This window comes from Sinohyriopsis cumingii, chromosome 16, assembly GCF_028554795.1.
Source record: "Sinohyriopsis cumingii isolate HCF-2022 chromosome 16, ASM2855479v2, whole genome shotgun sequence".
In the NCBI taxonomy this organism is placed as follows: Eukaryota; Metazoa; Mollusca; class Bivalvia; order Unionida; family Unionidae; genus Sinohyriopsis; species Sinohyriopsis cumingii.
In genome coordinates, this window is record NC_142976.1 from 41,209,372 (window position 1) to 41,226,535 (window position 17,164).

General features: G+C 38.3%; 1 protein-coding gene across 1 annotated transcript in view; it reads right to left on the reverse strand.

The window, feature by feature from the left end:
- LOC149780288 (atrial natriuretic peptide receptor 1-like) overlaps positions 1 to 16,791 on the reverse strand; it is a 124,214-nt gene extending 107,423 nt beyond the window's left edge. Inside the window, exons 1-3 of the mRNA XM_089936190.1 lie at positions 16,713 to 16,791; positions 5,586 to 6,197; positions 4,279 to 4,441 (exon numbers count right to left, since the gene is read on the reverse strand). Coding sequence (XP_089792316.1) covers positions 4,279 to 4,441; positions 5,586 to 6,197; positions 16,713 to 16,776 — 839 coding nt within the window. The 5' untranslated portion in view covers positions 16,777 to 16,791. The remainder of the gene's footprint in view (positions 1 to 4,278; positions 4,442 to 5,585; positions 6,198 to 16,712) is intronic.
- Positions 16,792 to 17,164: the final 373 nt, after the last annotated feature.

A 17,164-nucleotide genomic window follows, 5' to 3' on the forward strand; every position in this document is an offset into this window, starting at 1 on the left:
GACGCATCAGATCAAATTCTTTTAAGCCATTTAAGTTTCAAATAATTTACAAAACTAAATTTATTATTCATATTTAATCCGACCGCGCGATGGCTCTTCATGGCAATATTCGTTTAGGTTTTGTCCTTTAACCCATGCTATGCAAACTTGTATAAGGCTGTATTTAGTTCATTGTTAACATAATTAAATCGATTTTGTAATGACACTAAAGGATGATCATTCTTTTTAACAGATCAACTTTATACATACATACATACATACATACATACATACATACATACATACATACATACCGCTCCGGTGGCCTAATGGTTAGAACGTCCGCCTCAGATGCGGGAGGTGGTGGGTTCGATCCCCGGCCGAGTCATATCAAAGACTTATAAAAATGGTACTAACAGCTGCCTCGCTTATCGCTCAGCATTGTTTCAAAACCCATTAAATACTGTCTTAAATTTACCCTAAAGATCATGCTTTGTAATCTTTAAAACTAATTCAAACAGTTTTCATGCAATATTTTGCGCGATCTGATGTTTCCATTATAATCATGAAAATGTATAACCAGAAGGCATTAGTCTAAAACTAAGAAAAAAATGTCTGAAATGAGTATAATATCCCAGTTTGAAATAATTTATTCACGTTAGGCGTTTTATAAAGTCTAGCTAAGATGAAAGCCTCGAGAGAAGATTCATCTTCTATTTTTTGTCACGTTATTGAAAAATGATTGATTGGGTCTTGTCGTGCTATGAACTCGTTTACCTTTATGTTTTTTTGTGCTGGACAATAAATATGATTTTTTTTTGTCGGTACATATATTCATAAATATGAAAGCAGTAAGGTGCCAGTTTTCGACAAAGATAGTATATTTTTCTTGGAATCACTAAAATATCGTTTCTTGCAATATATAAAATCAATTAATATCGGAAATTCTAACCATCAAAATTGTATCAAAACCCGTTAAATATTGTCTTAAATTTACCCTAAAGATCATGCATAATAGCTCTAAGTTAATCGTAGTATGTCATGTAACACAATCCAGGTAATGGCACAAACATTTAAAAGTGGAGGGACACAGGATATCCGCCAACGTTGTTCGAGCGTTTGTCTGAATATTTGTACTAATTGCATATTGCGCGCATTTGATGTTGCGGCCAAAATCTCATTATGATTCATTGCTCTTGTTGAACCTGTAGACGATCCATCCAACCCACAAAGCGTTCGTTTCTGGAAAGTGGGAAGTTCTAAAAACGTTCCCTTTATTCCATATGCAGAATGCTCTGCATTTTTTTTCATATAATTTTTAAATATGTAGGGTTTAGTATAGGAGACGTTATAAAGTCAAAGAAAGAACACAATTGAAAGACTTCAAGGCCTTTCTATTACAATCTTCTTTGGAAATATTTTGATTGAATAATTGAGAGTAAAATTGTAAGAAATCGTACGAAAGAAGCCGTGAACTCAGTCACACGATGAAGTATGCTAACTCAAATAATACCCGAATGAAAACAAAAATTATATTTCCATATAATTATCCGCACGCGTAAAACAAATTCTAACAGGAATCCCAAAGACTACGTGAGTGAAATGTTGAACAAAACAGTTTTAACCGTTTTTCTCAAAAATCCAAAATGAAAGTTTTCTCTTCGTCACGCTGTAAATTTGACACAAGTCTGTGGGTCTGTGCTTAGAAGGAAAGACTGGAAAATTCTGATGAATGATATCTCGCCAGCTTTGCCAGTTTAGCAAGAAAAATAGGTTATCACAACAGGGCCGAGCACAAGCTAGGACTAAAAGTTCCGGGGGTCTACAACGGTCAGGAATCCCTCCCCTCCGCAGAAGAAATGTTTTTGTAATCATAGGGGTCTACTGAAGAATTTTTTCTAGGGCTCACAAATGCTGTCCGCAGCCTTGCATTGCTACCCACAATTTTTATGGGTGTTAATATAAGTGATAAATGTGAATGAACACGTGTAATTGCATGGTCACCTTGATGTGTCAAGGATTTGAGTTACAAGCATAAAGAGTGTCTGCCGTATTTTGGCAAACAATGATGATTACTTGGACATACAGAGGATCTCAGATGGGTAATGATTTAATACTAAATTTATTAAACTAGTCTAAAAAATGTCCACTTATACTAGCCTTTCAGAGATTTGGACTCTGTTTATCATATAGATTTTATTTTAATGGAAACTGTTTAGAGAGAACGAAGAAGAAATAATTTCGTTAATTCTGCTTCGAACGAAGCACCTTTTATTTCTTAGTTCAATACGTTATTTGAATTAATATGCGTAATTCTGTAACCAGCAATATTCAAAAGTAGATTGCGTTTTAGAATTTATAATTAAAAGAGCAAACGTCCTTCCTAATCAGTAGAACATTTGACACAGGCGTCATCAATTTTCAACGCTCGATCAGCGGTGATGGAATTTTCATGCAGTTAGGTTCTTAAGGTTTGATGGAACGTACACACTGAGTTCAGTGTGACTGTTTATAATGTTTCCATATAAAGCTTATCAGTTTCACGACTGAATACAGTGTGCTCCGGTGGCCTAGTGGTTAGAGCATCAGCCTCGGATGCGGGATGTCGAGGGTTCGAAACCCGTTCCTGTCATACCAAAGACTTATAAAAATATTACTAGCAGCTGCCTCGGTAGACGCTCGGATAAGAGGCTACTGTTAGAGCTGGTCGGCCTGGTGGCAGGATAATGTGACTGGGTTGGACATGATGCTACATGTCTGCGGCATGATGTCCCAGACATCACTATAAACTGTCAAACTGCAGACATTGTAGCGATATGAATTAAAAATTGTTAAAGCTACGTTAAATATCCAAATATCCAAACGCACACACACACACACACACACACACACACACACACGAATGAATACACTTTAGCTTTTATTTATTGTGTTGCTTTATTTTCTTATGGTATTTTTTTGTATTGCTATTTTGTTTCTCCCAATAAGACAGTTCTTGTTTGTCGGCTTGACTTCGCTTGCGAAGATTAGAAAGGGGTATGTCCATGTCTATTGCACGCGCGCTGGTGGCTGATGAGCCCTATACGTGACAGGCACGTCCGTCCACAGAGGCTGCAGGGGAATGTCTGGGTTGTGGTGGGTGCTGCCGATGATTACCGGTTTTTTCTTCGCCGTCGTTTTTCGTCAAAGATGACCCGTCTGTTTTGTTCCAAAGTGTTAGCGGCCTGGTAAACTGTACGTCGCCAGCTCACGGTCAGCAGCTTGTGATGTCCATTGGCGGTGATCGATGCCACAGGTGGTGAGGGTCTTTTTCAAGGTGTCTTTATATCTCTATCACGGTGGCCAGTTGACAGTTCACCACAGAGTGCGACCTTTGGCAGGCGATGATCCTCCATCCTGCTCACGTGCCCTGCCCAGCGAAGCTGTATCTTCATGAGCGTGGCCTCAACGCTGGTGATCTCTGCTTGTTTGAGGACTTCAGTGTTGGTGACGAAGTCATTCCAGTGGATGTTGATGATGGTGCGGAGGCAGCACTGAAGGAAGTGTTCAAGGAGGCGGAGGTGGTAGCTGTAGGTGACCCAGGATTCGGCGCCAAATAGCAGGGTGGTCAGTACGACATCTCTTTTGACGCTGATCTTTGTTTATCTCTTGAGACTGTCCTTGTGACAGGCTCGTGTATAGAGTCTGCCGAAGGCGCTGTTTGTCTTGACCAGTCTGTTGTCTATTTCTGTGTCAATCTTGGAATCAGAGGATATCACACAGCCCAGGTAGGTAAACTGGTGGTCTACGTTCAGCTCTGGTCAATGAAGATGCTTGGTGGTCTGTACTCTTCCTTGGGAGCAGGTTGGTGAAGTACCTCAGTTTTCTTTAGGTTAACCTCAAGACCAAAGAGTTGGCAAGCTTCTGCAAAGCAGGATGTTACGCGCTAAGGCATTAATCAGTTTTTCCAAGGTCTTGGTGTGGGCATGAAGTCGCCTTAAGTTGAAGAGGTTGCCATCAGACCGGAATCGGATATAGATGCCATCTTCGTCATCAAGTTCTTCTGTTGCTTTTTGGAGATCATGCTGAAAAAGATTGAGAACAGTGTGGGGCCTAAAACGCAGTCCTGTTTTACGCCATTTGCAATGGGGAAGGTCTGTGACAGGTCGTTATTGTTTCTAACCTGACCAAGCTAGTCTTCATGTAGTTGGATGTCCATGGGAAGGAATTTAGGATGACAGCCGAGATTTTCAAGGATTTTCCAGTCTAGTTCTGCTCACCGTATCAAATGCCTTCGTCAGGTCCACAAATGTGATGTACAGTCCTTTGTTTTGTTCTCGGAATGTTTCCTGGATCTGTCTCAGGACGAACACAATGTCAATTGTGCCCCTATTGGCTCTGAAGCCACATTGTCTCTCTGGAACATGTTCTTCTGCAATGGTTGACACCAGTCTGTTTATCAACACTATAGCAAGGATTTTGCCTGCAATGGAGAGCAGAGTTATCTCACGGTAGTTTGAGCAGTCAGACTTGGCTGCTTCTCGGAGGTCTTGTGGAAGTTTCCCTCGCTCTCAGCAGCAAACGAAGAACTCGTGGAGTTTGGTGTGCAATGCTAGGCCTCCTCTTTTCCATATCTCTGGTGGGATACCATCTTTTCCTGCAGCCTTTCCTGTCTTCAATTGTTCTATGGGTTTTACAATATCTTTCAGTGCGGATGCCTCATCAAGTTCTAGGTGGCTGTTGTGGGATGCGATCAATAGCTGCCTCCTGGACTGTACGGCTAGTGCTGAAGACGGTGTGGAAGTGCTCTGACCAGCGATTCAGGATAGATTCCCTGTCAGTGAGTAGCTGGCCATCTGCACTCCGTAGGGGACTCTGTATTTGGAAGGAAGGACCATACACTAATTTCAGCGCTTCATAGAACCCCTTATACTCACCAGTGTCAGCGTACAGCTGGGTACTTTCTGCAAGCTTTGTTTACCATTCATTTTGTATGTCTCGGAGACTGCACTAGAGGGAGCTGCAGATAAGGCGGAAGACTGCTTTCTTCTGTGGACAGGATGGTTGTGCGAGATGGGCTTGGTACGCTGATCTCTTTTTTGCAAGCAGTTCTTGGATTTCTTGGTTGTTTTCGTCAAACCAGTCTTTGTTTTTCTTAGTGGTGAATCCAAGGATTTCTTCTGAGGTTTGCGGAATGGCAGCCTTGATGTGATTCAACATCTCTTCCCGAGGTAGATCTGCCGAACAATTACGTTCTTCAAGTCTAGACTGCAGGCTCTCTTGAAAATCTGCCTCGACGTCTTCAGACTACAGGTTTTTGATCTGGAGCTTCCTTTTCGGGGTACCTCGTTGTTGTTTGGGCCTTGGCTTGAAGTGGAAGTCGAGTTTCCATCGGACAAGACGATGGTCTGTGTGGCACTCTGCACTGGATATCACTCTAATATGAAGGACATCTTTTAAGTCCCTCTGGCGTACTATGATATAATCGATTATTTGCCAGTGTTTTGATCTAGGATGCATCCAGGTAGTTTTCTGGCTGTCTTTCTGCTGAAATACGGTGTTTGTGATAGTGAGCTGTAATTATGCGCAAAATTCAAAAAGCAAGCGCTCATTGTCTTTCCAGCCACCCACGCCATGTTTCCCAATGACGGCTTTCCAGGCTTCTGAGTCTCGGCCCACTATGGCATTGAAATCTCCGAGGATGATTATTTTGTCGCTCTCTGGGACCTTCTTGATAAGTCTGCTCAGGGCAGCGTAGAATTTACCATTTTCAGAAGGATCTGCTTGGAATGTTGGAGCATATGCACTGAAGAGTGTGGCGTGTTTTTGGTTCCCTAACGGGAGACGCATGGACACGATGCCGTCGTTGTGACCAGAGGGAAGGTTTGTTAACTTGGTGGCGATTGTGTCCTTGACCATGAAACCAACTCCTGAAAGTCGTTTTTCAGTTTTTGGTTTTTCTGACCAGGACAAGGTGTATCCAGCTCCGAGTTCTCTCAAACTGCCCTCCTCTGAAAGGCGGACTTCGCTAAGTGCAGCAATATCAACAGCAAGGCGAGAGATTTTGTGTGCGATTAAGGCAGTGCGTCGTTCTGGTCTGTTGCTGTCGGTTGAGTCTAGCATGTTCCAACAAGCCAGTTTTAGTCTCTTGCCACGATGTGAATCAGGTGGGGCATGCCTTGTTTTTTCTGTTAAGTTTTGACCGTGTTGGAAGATGCCCGTTAGCTGAGGAAGGCCAGCTGGGGGGTAAGAAGACGAGCTTTGGTTAGGCCACCTTTTCTAGGCCCCTCTCCATGCGTAGCAAGCAGTGCTGTCCCTAGAAAAGGCTGCTTGATCACTCAGGCTGCTGCCGGGTGATGGTGTCGTCTCCGGATCAACACCAGACGGCCTAAGGCCTGAGTCGCCTGCATGCAGGATTGGTACTGCGGCTTCCAGTGACATCTTTCACCTGCAGTTTTTGCCCCTTTCCCATAGAGTAGTAGAGACAGTAAAACTATAACGAATCACACAACACTCACTGAAAAACGCACCACTGATATGATTTGTTCATTCTGGTGCAAATGAGTTATCCTGCCTTCGACCCTGAAAACTCAGAACAACCTAAAACCATCGGGAAAAAAAAAAACACAATTGGGCTCTGCTATCATTTCAGTCTTCAACATTCTATTCATTTTCTTGACCTAACAGTTTAACAAATAAACAGAAAATGAAGTTTATTTTTAATATTCATATTAAAACAACGTGAACGATGTTAACTTCACTAATTTTTGGCACGATTTTTTGCTTATATCATTTTTGCCAGGTATGATGATAGGTTGTAGAGACAATACTCATCAAGATTCGAAAGCAAATCCTTTGTTCGTTCCAAGATTTCAGTTGCAGCTGTGAAAACTGTCCATCTTCAAATTCTGTTCTTGCAATGTGCTGTTTCTTACGCACATATCATCTTGTGGGCTCTAGGATGAAAAATAGTCTATATGTGCTCTCCTGGATGCTTGGGTACACTATGACTGCATTATTAATATTATCGTGTGCAGTGCGTGCTCAGCCATTTAACATCATCAACAGCAAGGTGCAGAGCCTGCAGTCCACCGGGGAACTTTGTCAGTGGACAGTTGTTCACAATGTGTGACATGGTCTGAAGAGTTCCACAGCAACAAGAAGAGTTAGTGCCTTGCCCCCCATCGGACAAGGTTGACTGCACAACGACAATATCCTGTCCAAAAGCGGTTCAGTGTGGTCCACAGATGACGTGGAAGGTTGATGCCAGGAGGTTAGACAGATGGCTCAGCTACGAGGGAGTGGATTTCAACACTCCATGTCGAAATAGCTGCCATATCCTCCATGACTGCATGATTCACTGGCATTCTCAGTACCTGGATAATTACATTGGGAAGGTTTCACTTTGACATTTTGCTGTAAAATGCATTCTGTCGAAAAACTATTGGAAAAAACACCTACCACTAATTGTTCATAACATAAGCACTCAATTAGAATGTTTTAAAAAAATTGCTAAGTAATAAACACTTGTTACTGAATACAAAAATATAAGTACATGTTGATGAGTACCGCTACGGTGGCCTAAGTTTTTGGAGTGCTTTCCTCGGATGCAGGAGGTCGAGGGTTCGAACCCCGATCAAGACATACCAACCACTTATATATAAAAAGAAATGGCACTAGCAGCTGCCGCGCTTAGCGCTCAGTATTAAAAGCTTAGTGTTAGGACTGGTCAGTCTGTCGTCAGGATAATGTGACTGGATGGGACATGATGCCCCTGTGCTGGATATCACTGTAAACTGCCACACTTCAGACATCGTAGCGAGATGACTGAAAACTTGTTAAAGCTAAGTTAAAAATACAAATCACACGCACACTCACACCCATCCACCCACAAACACGTACACACACACACACACACACACACACACACACACATATATATATATATATATATATATATATATATATATATATATATATATATATATATATATATATATATATATATATATATATATATATATAACGTTGATGTGTGCATTTTTCAGTATACACTAGATACTGATATTACAATAGTTCTGCACGACAGAAAGCCTGCGCCGTCGATCTAGGAGAGAATGTCAATCACTAAAGATTTCCCAAAGATTTATGCCCTTTTTTAACTGTATCATTTTCTCTCAAATGGCTGTTATTGTGATTATTAAAATAGTACAAGCATCCATAGTTTTGCGTTATTAAAATAGTACAAGCATCCATAGTTTTGCGTTATTACGCGAGAGACAAGCCGCAACACGCTATTTATGTTATTTCATGTGAGTTCATAGCGCAACAATACGCTTTTGCAATAATGTCATCTAATCGATGAAACCATAACGATCATGGCATTGAAGATGTGTATTAACCATGGATTTTACAAAAGCTGACATCCTTAAATTGTCAGAAAATAATTGATCGTCTATTAAAGTTTGGAAGCCAAATCGTTAGGGTTGACACTCTTTCAGATGGAAGATTCTAGTTATATATCTAAACTGTAATTTTAACTGATAATGCGGCATATATCTTATCACAGTTTGAAGGTGTTTCTTAATTCGTGATTTAAAGTTTGTGTCATTAGGTTTGTATCATTAGTGAAGAAGGATAATGAGAAAAAGTTTAACTTCACGATGTTTGCGGTTCCTTTCTTAACGAACTTAACGCCATCAGCTGTTTTGTTTTGTTTCTAAAGGAAGTTATAAAGTAGGTTTACGGCTCGAGCATTCACTGGAATTACTCCTATTTTCTTCTTTTTTAATATGCACCGAAATGTTTGCAAAAAGCATATAAAAAGATAGGAATGAACATAGTGAAGAAGAGAATCCAACCAAAAGAACTATGTTATTTCGATAGTGCACGAGGAACCTTCAATGTTTTCATTGTGCGGGATAGGCAGACGAATTCCACATAACTTTTCTGTTTCTTAGGCTCACAGTTTTATCACCCCACACACACACACACACACACACACACACACTGTATGAGGTATATTCATTCGGACCGTTTTTATTTTTGTTCATTAAAATATTGCAATCATTCTCTGAAATTTCAATACAGCCAATCAGAAAACGACAAACTATTTCCTAGCAACCTGGCAGAAACTGGCCTATTGATAGCATAGTCATAACATGTATACACTGTATCGGACAATTTAAGAAAATGTATACAAAATTAAATTCATGGAGAGAGAGAGAGAGAGAGAGAGAGAGAGAGAGAGAGAGAAATACAAAAGCCATTATGTAATAACCTAATATGCGATCGGGACGTACTATGCCTTTTATTTGCATGCTGGAAAAACAAGCTCGTTGTTTGTTTGTTTACGTCATAATAACGTAATTAATCTCACAACTACTCGATGATGTGTCATCAATAATAGCAAAGCAAACAACACACACACACACACACACATACACACACACACACACACACATATATATATGGTTGGTAAGGAAACGTGATTATACTTGTTAAGTTCTTTGTATTAATCAGTATTTTTATTTCTGAATACTAAGGAAAGTCTCAAAGATGTAATTGGTAATTACTTTTACCGGGGCGATTATAACTCCAAAGATCAAATACATTTAAAGGCAAAATTTTCTCATGCGTGTTTACTAAGAAAAAGCTAACATTAGATTTAGAATTGTACACTCTTTATTTTCGCCATGACTAATATTTAAATAACTTTTTTCAACATCCACACCCATAGTATGCGTACGAAACCTGTGCTCATTCGTGCTGCTTTCACTATTGCATTTCTAAATTTCTGTTATGTCTTAAATTTGATTATCTCGCGTATTTTTATGGCATGTTAAAGTCATTGGTCTTTCTTTAATAATAGGTCCTCTGGTATTTGTGACTCTTTCTTGATAACAATCACGCGTGTTACCACCTGTATTTACAGACTTTCTTTATTTATCCGTCTACTTCTGCCACTAAAAAAGGTATCTTTTGTCAGGTTCATTGTCTCGGGTATTTCCGACACAGTTTTAAATGTTACAATGAAAACAAAAGCTATGTAAGTTTTACTTTTTTGCCAGCTACTACAGTTAATCTAATAAAACAGAATATCAATCGCGTGTTCCTTTTTATAAAAAAAATATGTAACTAGTTTAACAATGTAATCAACAGATGCTAGCAGATACTGCCATATTTCATTAATTAATGAGTGTTACAATATTTAAAGGAAAAAGTAGGAGTTTCGTATATAGCATAACCTTATAAACATTGCATCACTCAATGTGGCATATCTATACGACAAAAGAGATGACATATACAAAGTTTAAATGATGTTAAAGACCATAGGAATGAATGATAAATAAAATATAGGTCGTTGTGAAATGGAAAGTCTGAATTGTTTAACAGTTGCGAACCAGCAAAAATTATTAAACATTACTGCGTTAAAATAAATGTGCAAAAGAACATTTCTCCCCTGGCCACGATGGTAAAACGAAATAATGATAATGTCAATTTGAAGCATGGAACCCTGAAATTTTGACGTATAATGCGCTTTTTATTATATACTTAAATGTGAATTTCATAACTTATTGGCAACATCATTTTTTATATTCTTTTTTCATTCCTATATTCTCACACATGAAAAATATATCATTGTATTTTTCACATATAAAAATATAAGATTTCCCGTCTGCCATGCGACGCTAGTGTGTGCCTATATACGTTACACATGAAGCAACAAAAAACAGCATTTTGCGAGCTAGACGAAATAAATGGAGACTGCATTACATTCCAAACATGGAAATTAGTTGCTGCGGAAGAAATCTGACTCGACGCCGTTAGACTGAATTCAATTTCCTTTACTTCCTTTACCACAGCGAAAATCTCTCTGTGATGAGTTGATGAATCATGTTTGCATTGCTTTCAGATAGGGTAAAATAGTTTACAAAATGTCAAATTTATACTTTACTGCGACAGATTATGCCAACCAAATCATATCGCTCTCTTTAAGTCACTGGTATTTGTATTATCAGCCAATTAAAGTGACGTGATTCTACGAAAGAGGGAGTGGGATGGGGTAAGATGATGTGCAGAAGAGTAATTTTAATCTATAATACTTCGATTTTGGAACAATTCTGGTACCGATGTATAATAAAAAATAAATTTTCTTTTCATACGCTAATACTGGATATATTTCGTGTTGTAGTACCACAAAGGATATATTTTCAGAAAGGCCGAAGTAAGGCTCTGGTGAGTCAGATGCACTTAATATAGGGGGCTGTCACATTTCTACAAATACACCCTGAAAGCAGCCCTTGTACTGCCCATTATAGGTCTATAATTATCATATTTATATTAGGCTAAGTATTAGATGGTATATATGGTTTATTTAAACACATTTCATTTTATACACGGTAACGGGCTTGGGGGTTCTTCATGACTATGGGACCCGGGGCACGTGATCCCCATAATCGCGACTGATTTTAACTGGTGGCTTCGCCACTCGTTACGGTGTCACGTTTCGTTGTACTTCACAATGAAATATATCTGGTATTTACGCAGAAAAGGAAAATATCATCAACAGAATGTGACACATGTCTAAAAACTATAACTAAAAACAAAACAGCGCATTACAAAATGAAGTAGCTAAAACATGCACGTAATGTTCATTTATATTTATCATAAAAAACAGAAGAAAAATAAGAAAATACAAAACAGCAAATTAAATAACAAAATGGTACACATGTACAACGCGTTAGGGTGACTACCATGGTGATACATAACGACACAACATAAAAAATTAAAATCGATGACATTCAAAAATATAAAGTTGATTCCAACTGCATCTAAAATAAACTGATAAAAATGAAAATTGCAAGAGTATAATCTGATCTACCAACTAAAATTTAAAGAAAGCCATATTTAATATTGTAATTGAAAGTTGCATTCAGATAAAATTGCAATAAGATTGGCTTGAGTCACTATGCTGTGGTCTGTCACAATTTTAAAATTCCACCAATGAATGGCTGGCGATTCTACCAAAGGATGACTGGAGATTCAACCAGTGGAACACTGGAGATTACACCAATGGATGGCTGGCGATTCTACCAATGGATGACTGGAGATTCAACCAATGGAACACTGGAGATTACACCAATGGATGGCTGGAGATTCAACCAATGGAACACTGGAGATTACACCAATGGATGGCTGGAGATTCAACCAGTGGAACACTGGATATTACACCAATTGATGGCTGGCGATTACACCAATGGATGGCTGGAGATTCAACCAATGGAACACTGGAGATTACACCAATGGATGGCTGGAGATTCAACCAGTGGAACACTGGATATTACACCAATTGATGGCTGGCGATTCTACCAATGGATGACTGGAGATTCAACCAATGGAACACTGGATATTACACCAATGGATGCTGGAGATTCAACCAGTGGAACACTGGATATTACACCAATTGATGGCTGGCGATTCTACCAATGGATGACTGGAGATTCAACCAGTGGAACACTGGATATTACACCAATGGATGGCTGGAGATTCAACCAGTGGAACACTGGATATTACACCAATTGATGGCTGGCGATTCTACCAATGGATGACTGGAGATTCAACCAATGGAACACTGGATATTACACCAATTGATGGCTGGCGATTCTACCAATGGATGGCTGGAGATTCAACCAGTGGAACACTGGATATTACACCAATTGATGGCTGGCGATTCTACCAATGGATGACTGGAGATTCAACCAATGGAACACTGGAGATTACACCAATTGATGGCTGGCGATTCTACCAATGGATGACTGGAGATTCAACCAATGGAACACTGGAGATTACACCAATGGATGGCTGGAGACAACTCCAGAGGAACAAGAAGATATCTGATTCTTAACGAGCTAGCAAAACATGAAACTATACACCAAGGTTTCGCAAAAGATTCTTGCAAACGTCATTTTAAATTTGGAGGAGTTACTATTGAGTACTGCAGAACATGTTCAGTTGATGATATAAATTTAACGGCGGACAATATGAACAGACTGGTTGGACTTCTTTGTGTAAGATGGTAGCGGATGAAGGTATTTTAAGGTTAAATCAGAGCATTCGATCAATTATAATAGGTGTTTAGGTGCACTTGTTCAATTCATATATTACAACGTCTGCTTCAACAGTGTCAGACGCTGTTAAAAAGCCAAATGAGTTATTGATTCTTAGAAAGGCAAGATTACAACAGAGATAAAACATCATGATAAAAAATGACCGATTCAGAAGTGTAATTATACCGTGCTTTTAATAGTGACGATTTCTTTTTATTACCGAGTGATACGGTGACAAAATAGGTAGTTTCGTTTGGATGTTGTTTGGACGCAACAACAGTTTACATAAATCCAGTCACTCGTTTAAACTGGGATGAAACCCTACAATCGAAATCAATGTAGATAATAGACGTATTCCAAGGTTGATAAACAGCCCATGACGTAAAACAATAAATTTAAAAACAGAGAACGATTACAAAGTGGGTAAAATTATGCAGAAAAGAAGAAGGATGACGATGTATCAATTATTGTGTATGACATTTCTCTCCGATTCTCTGACGTTAATATACACACAGTAATAAAATAAAAATAAATATTATTCATGGAAAGGAGAGAATATATTACAAGAACAAAATAAATAATCATTTTTTTTTAGACTTATGGCTTACTAATCTGTAACTCTTCTGGGTGGTTTGTTTTCATCTCCGGCCAAAACAACACTTAACAAACACACCTAAACTATGAAATAGTAAATTAATACATATATCCAAGAAAAGAGCAATTCGTTTAGCTCGTTTCAACAGACAACGCATCACGATAACTGTAACTCTAGTCAATGTTGATGTTTCACGAGCTAACACAAAACAGATAATGAACATTTTAAAGCCGTTATTAAGCATTATTTATTTGGATTGTTAACGTAGCTTTAACAGTTTTAGTCATATCGCTACGATGTCTGCAGTGTGTCAGTTTATAATGATGTCTAGCACGGGGGCATCATTTTTATAAATCTTTGGTATGATTCAGTCAGAGTTCGAACCCACGACCTCCCGCATTCGAGGCGGACGATTGAACCACTTAGGCCACCGGAGCGGTCCATTAATTTGATCAATGAACGAATCTTTATATCCTGATACACCACTAACACCACTTGTTCACTGTCCACCACCCGCCACACCTTTAAAAAAAATGTTATCTATAGAGTCGTTAATAATTTAGTCAACGCTATGGCTGTTGCTACAGCTGACATTTTTGTATCTGCTATAGTGCTGGATGCTGCGATGTTTTCTTTTTCCAAATTTGAACTAACTTTCAATAGGAATTTTAATAATAGAATGGCTTTCGTTTGTTCTAGAGTTGCTTCTGTCCAGAATATACTGTAATTCCTTCAGACCCTTCTTGTATGCCCTCTTTGTACAGATCCACAATGTATCATTAAAATACTAATATCTTCGGTTGGAACAACATCTTTAAAGCGTCATAGACTTTGCTCTGCAAAACCACTAGCAATAATTACACTGAATTGCTTTGGAAGTGGTAGATATTTGCATTCTCTTTTACTTAGCTAGCAATATTTCTATATACATTTCACTGCTACTTCTTTGGATATTTGAAGAATATTTCTTTACTGTATCGTACTTTGAACAACACTTTTTAAAGACAAAATGCCAATCTGAGTATCTAAAGCTTCTGTCCCGGGGGTAAGGTATATCGGAACTTCAGGATAGGCTCTATTTTCATATGAGAGGGCATTCTCTTCGCTCAACAATTGGATTTGTTGGATAATTTTTGCATGTTAGCAATACGATATATTTTCTTTTGCTTTAAATGCTAAGATATCTTTGTTAATCGTTTTCCTATGTTTCACGTACTCTTAAGAATGTGTAACGTTTCTCGTACGATTAAGGATTAAGTTTTTTATTTATTCACGCGTTTGTTTGTCTGGTTTTAAGCCATGTTATACCTATATTTCGAACGCTGAGTATCGTTTCAGTTTGTACTGTGTGTGGCCTAATTTAGACACTAAGGTGGTGTTAAATTTATTTTAAAAAATATTTATCCATTAACAAGATTCAAATTGCAACTTCTGCCTTTGAAAAGCATCCATAACCATTTGCGCTGCTCACTAAATCTGTAATATTTACTCTCTATTAGCATTCAAAGCGGTAATATTTGGCTTTCGCTGCAATGACTTTTCCATTATTGTTTTTGTGTCCGTCTGTTTGTACCGTAATATCATGTGCTTTAAAAAAAAAAATTAAATTATACCAGGTCGATTTTAATATCATCTAGTAAGGCTGTAGGGAATGTATCGTGTGCTGAAAAATAAAATCTACGTAATCATTATAATTTTTCTTGTGTGGAACATTGCCAAATATGCACACTAAGACATGAATCAATGTTGGTTACATGTTCTAAATGTTCGGTATAATTGTAGACTATGCTTCAGATTGGGGGTGGAGGAATGTGCTGAGTCAGCAAGAAACATACATAAATGTTTTACTGATGATACATCACGTACTGTTTGCTTTTCTACTGGAGATTGCATGCCAAACTTTGGAGATGCTTGTTGTTTTCATGTTGGGCCATATATCTTAGCCGGTTTTCGCTGTCACTAATTAGAATATGCTCAATGGAATATTTTCTATTTTATCTGTTTCCCCCTCGTTTTTTAATTATAAATATGAGTGATCCATTGACTAGTTAGTATTTTTGAACAGTCAGTAACATTAATAGTGATGTTAATTGAAACTTAGGAAATGTTTCGATGCATTTAAATTTGCTCAAGATCAAAAATTCACGCCAAAATGATCGTTCTTTTAAATTTTACAAATGATCTTTGGAAATAAGCCTAATTTGAAAGTTATTTTAGCGTAGAGACTTTATTTATAGATGTTAGAAACAAGTCCTGAGAAAGGTTTCGCCGTCATTTAGAACTAGTTCACGTAAATAAAGTATGGAAAAGACAGACTTTGGAGTAAATATGGTAAAGAATAGTTATGATCCATATATAGTGTGGTTTGAAAACAAAACTATTTTAGTGTCAAAATTAACTTGTCAACAGACCAGACGGTAAACAGACTCTTAATTTTCTTTCACATCTTAAGTCTAATACAACTTCATGATTTCGGTCCATTATTGCAGTAGCTGAACAATAAATTTTATTCTTTTGTATTTGATGTACTGTGACAAATAATTCAGAAACATCACACGGCAACGTAATTAAATATAGCAAAATCATGGTGATATCAACTTTTTAATCCTGTGTTCATTTCACTAAACATGAAGTTTCTGGACCTCAAAAACCCATGACCTTTGGACATAAAATGATGAAATATCCGAAAATCCTGTCTATCAGATATGAAAATGTTGAACACTATTTGAATGATAGAATACGTCAACTTGTAGACATAATTTCATTCAGTTTCATCTGAAATCATATTTCAAAGCTAATGACCAGCCCCATAAAATCCATACTTTATGTTTTAAGTAACAGACGACAATTTTTCAATGGATTGTTTTCCACACGAAAAATTCATTGCTGGTACTGTAACATATATCGTTTTCATATCATATTCTAAGTGTAACTCTTAACGTAAAATATTTTTTTTACATTGCTTGAAATTGTTCATTAACAGTTTCGTGTGTAATTATGTGATGATCTCTCTCTCTCTCTCTCTCTCTCTCTCTCTCTCTCTCTCTTACTTGATAGCTTGGCCAGATTGTATGACAGGATGGTTGTTGTTTCGTATATGTCGTCTGACTCCATGGATCGAACAAGCAGATCTCCTACTCCCGTGATCATCGGTAGGCGCAGATACTGGGCCAATTGTCCGGTATTAACCAGTGTCTGGGAACAAGCAGGGCCTATGAAAGCCTTCACTTGCTGATAATAGTACAATTCGGTCATGTGACCAATTGTCGCTTGCTTCGGACAGTGGCCAGTATAAGTATGGTACATCACGTCAAAATTAACCCCATAGTCACGCCTCGCAACCTCGAAGGCTATCGTCAATGCTGGACCAACACGTCTGATGTCGAAAGGCTCTGTTGCGTTGGTCATCAGAAGTACACCGGCTTTGTAATTAATCGCAGCAGAAATATGTGTCAAAAATAAACCAACCAACGTAAAAAATGCAAACAAATCGCTCTCACTT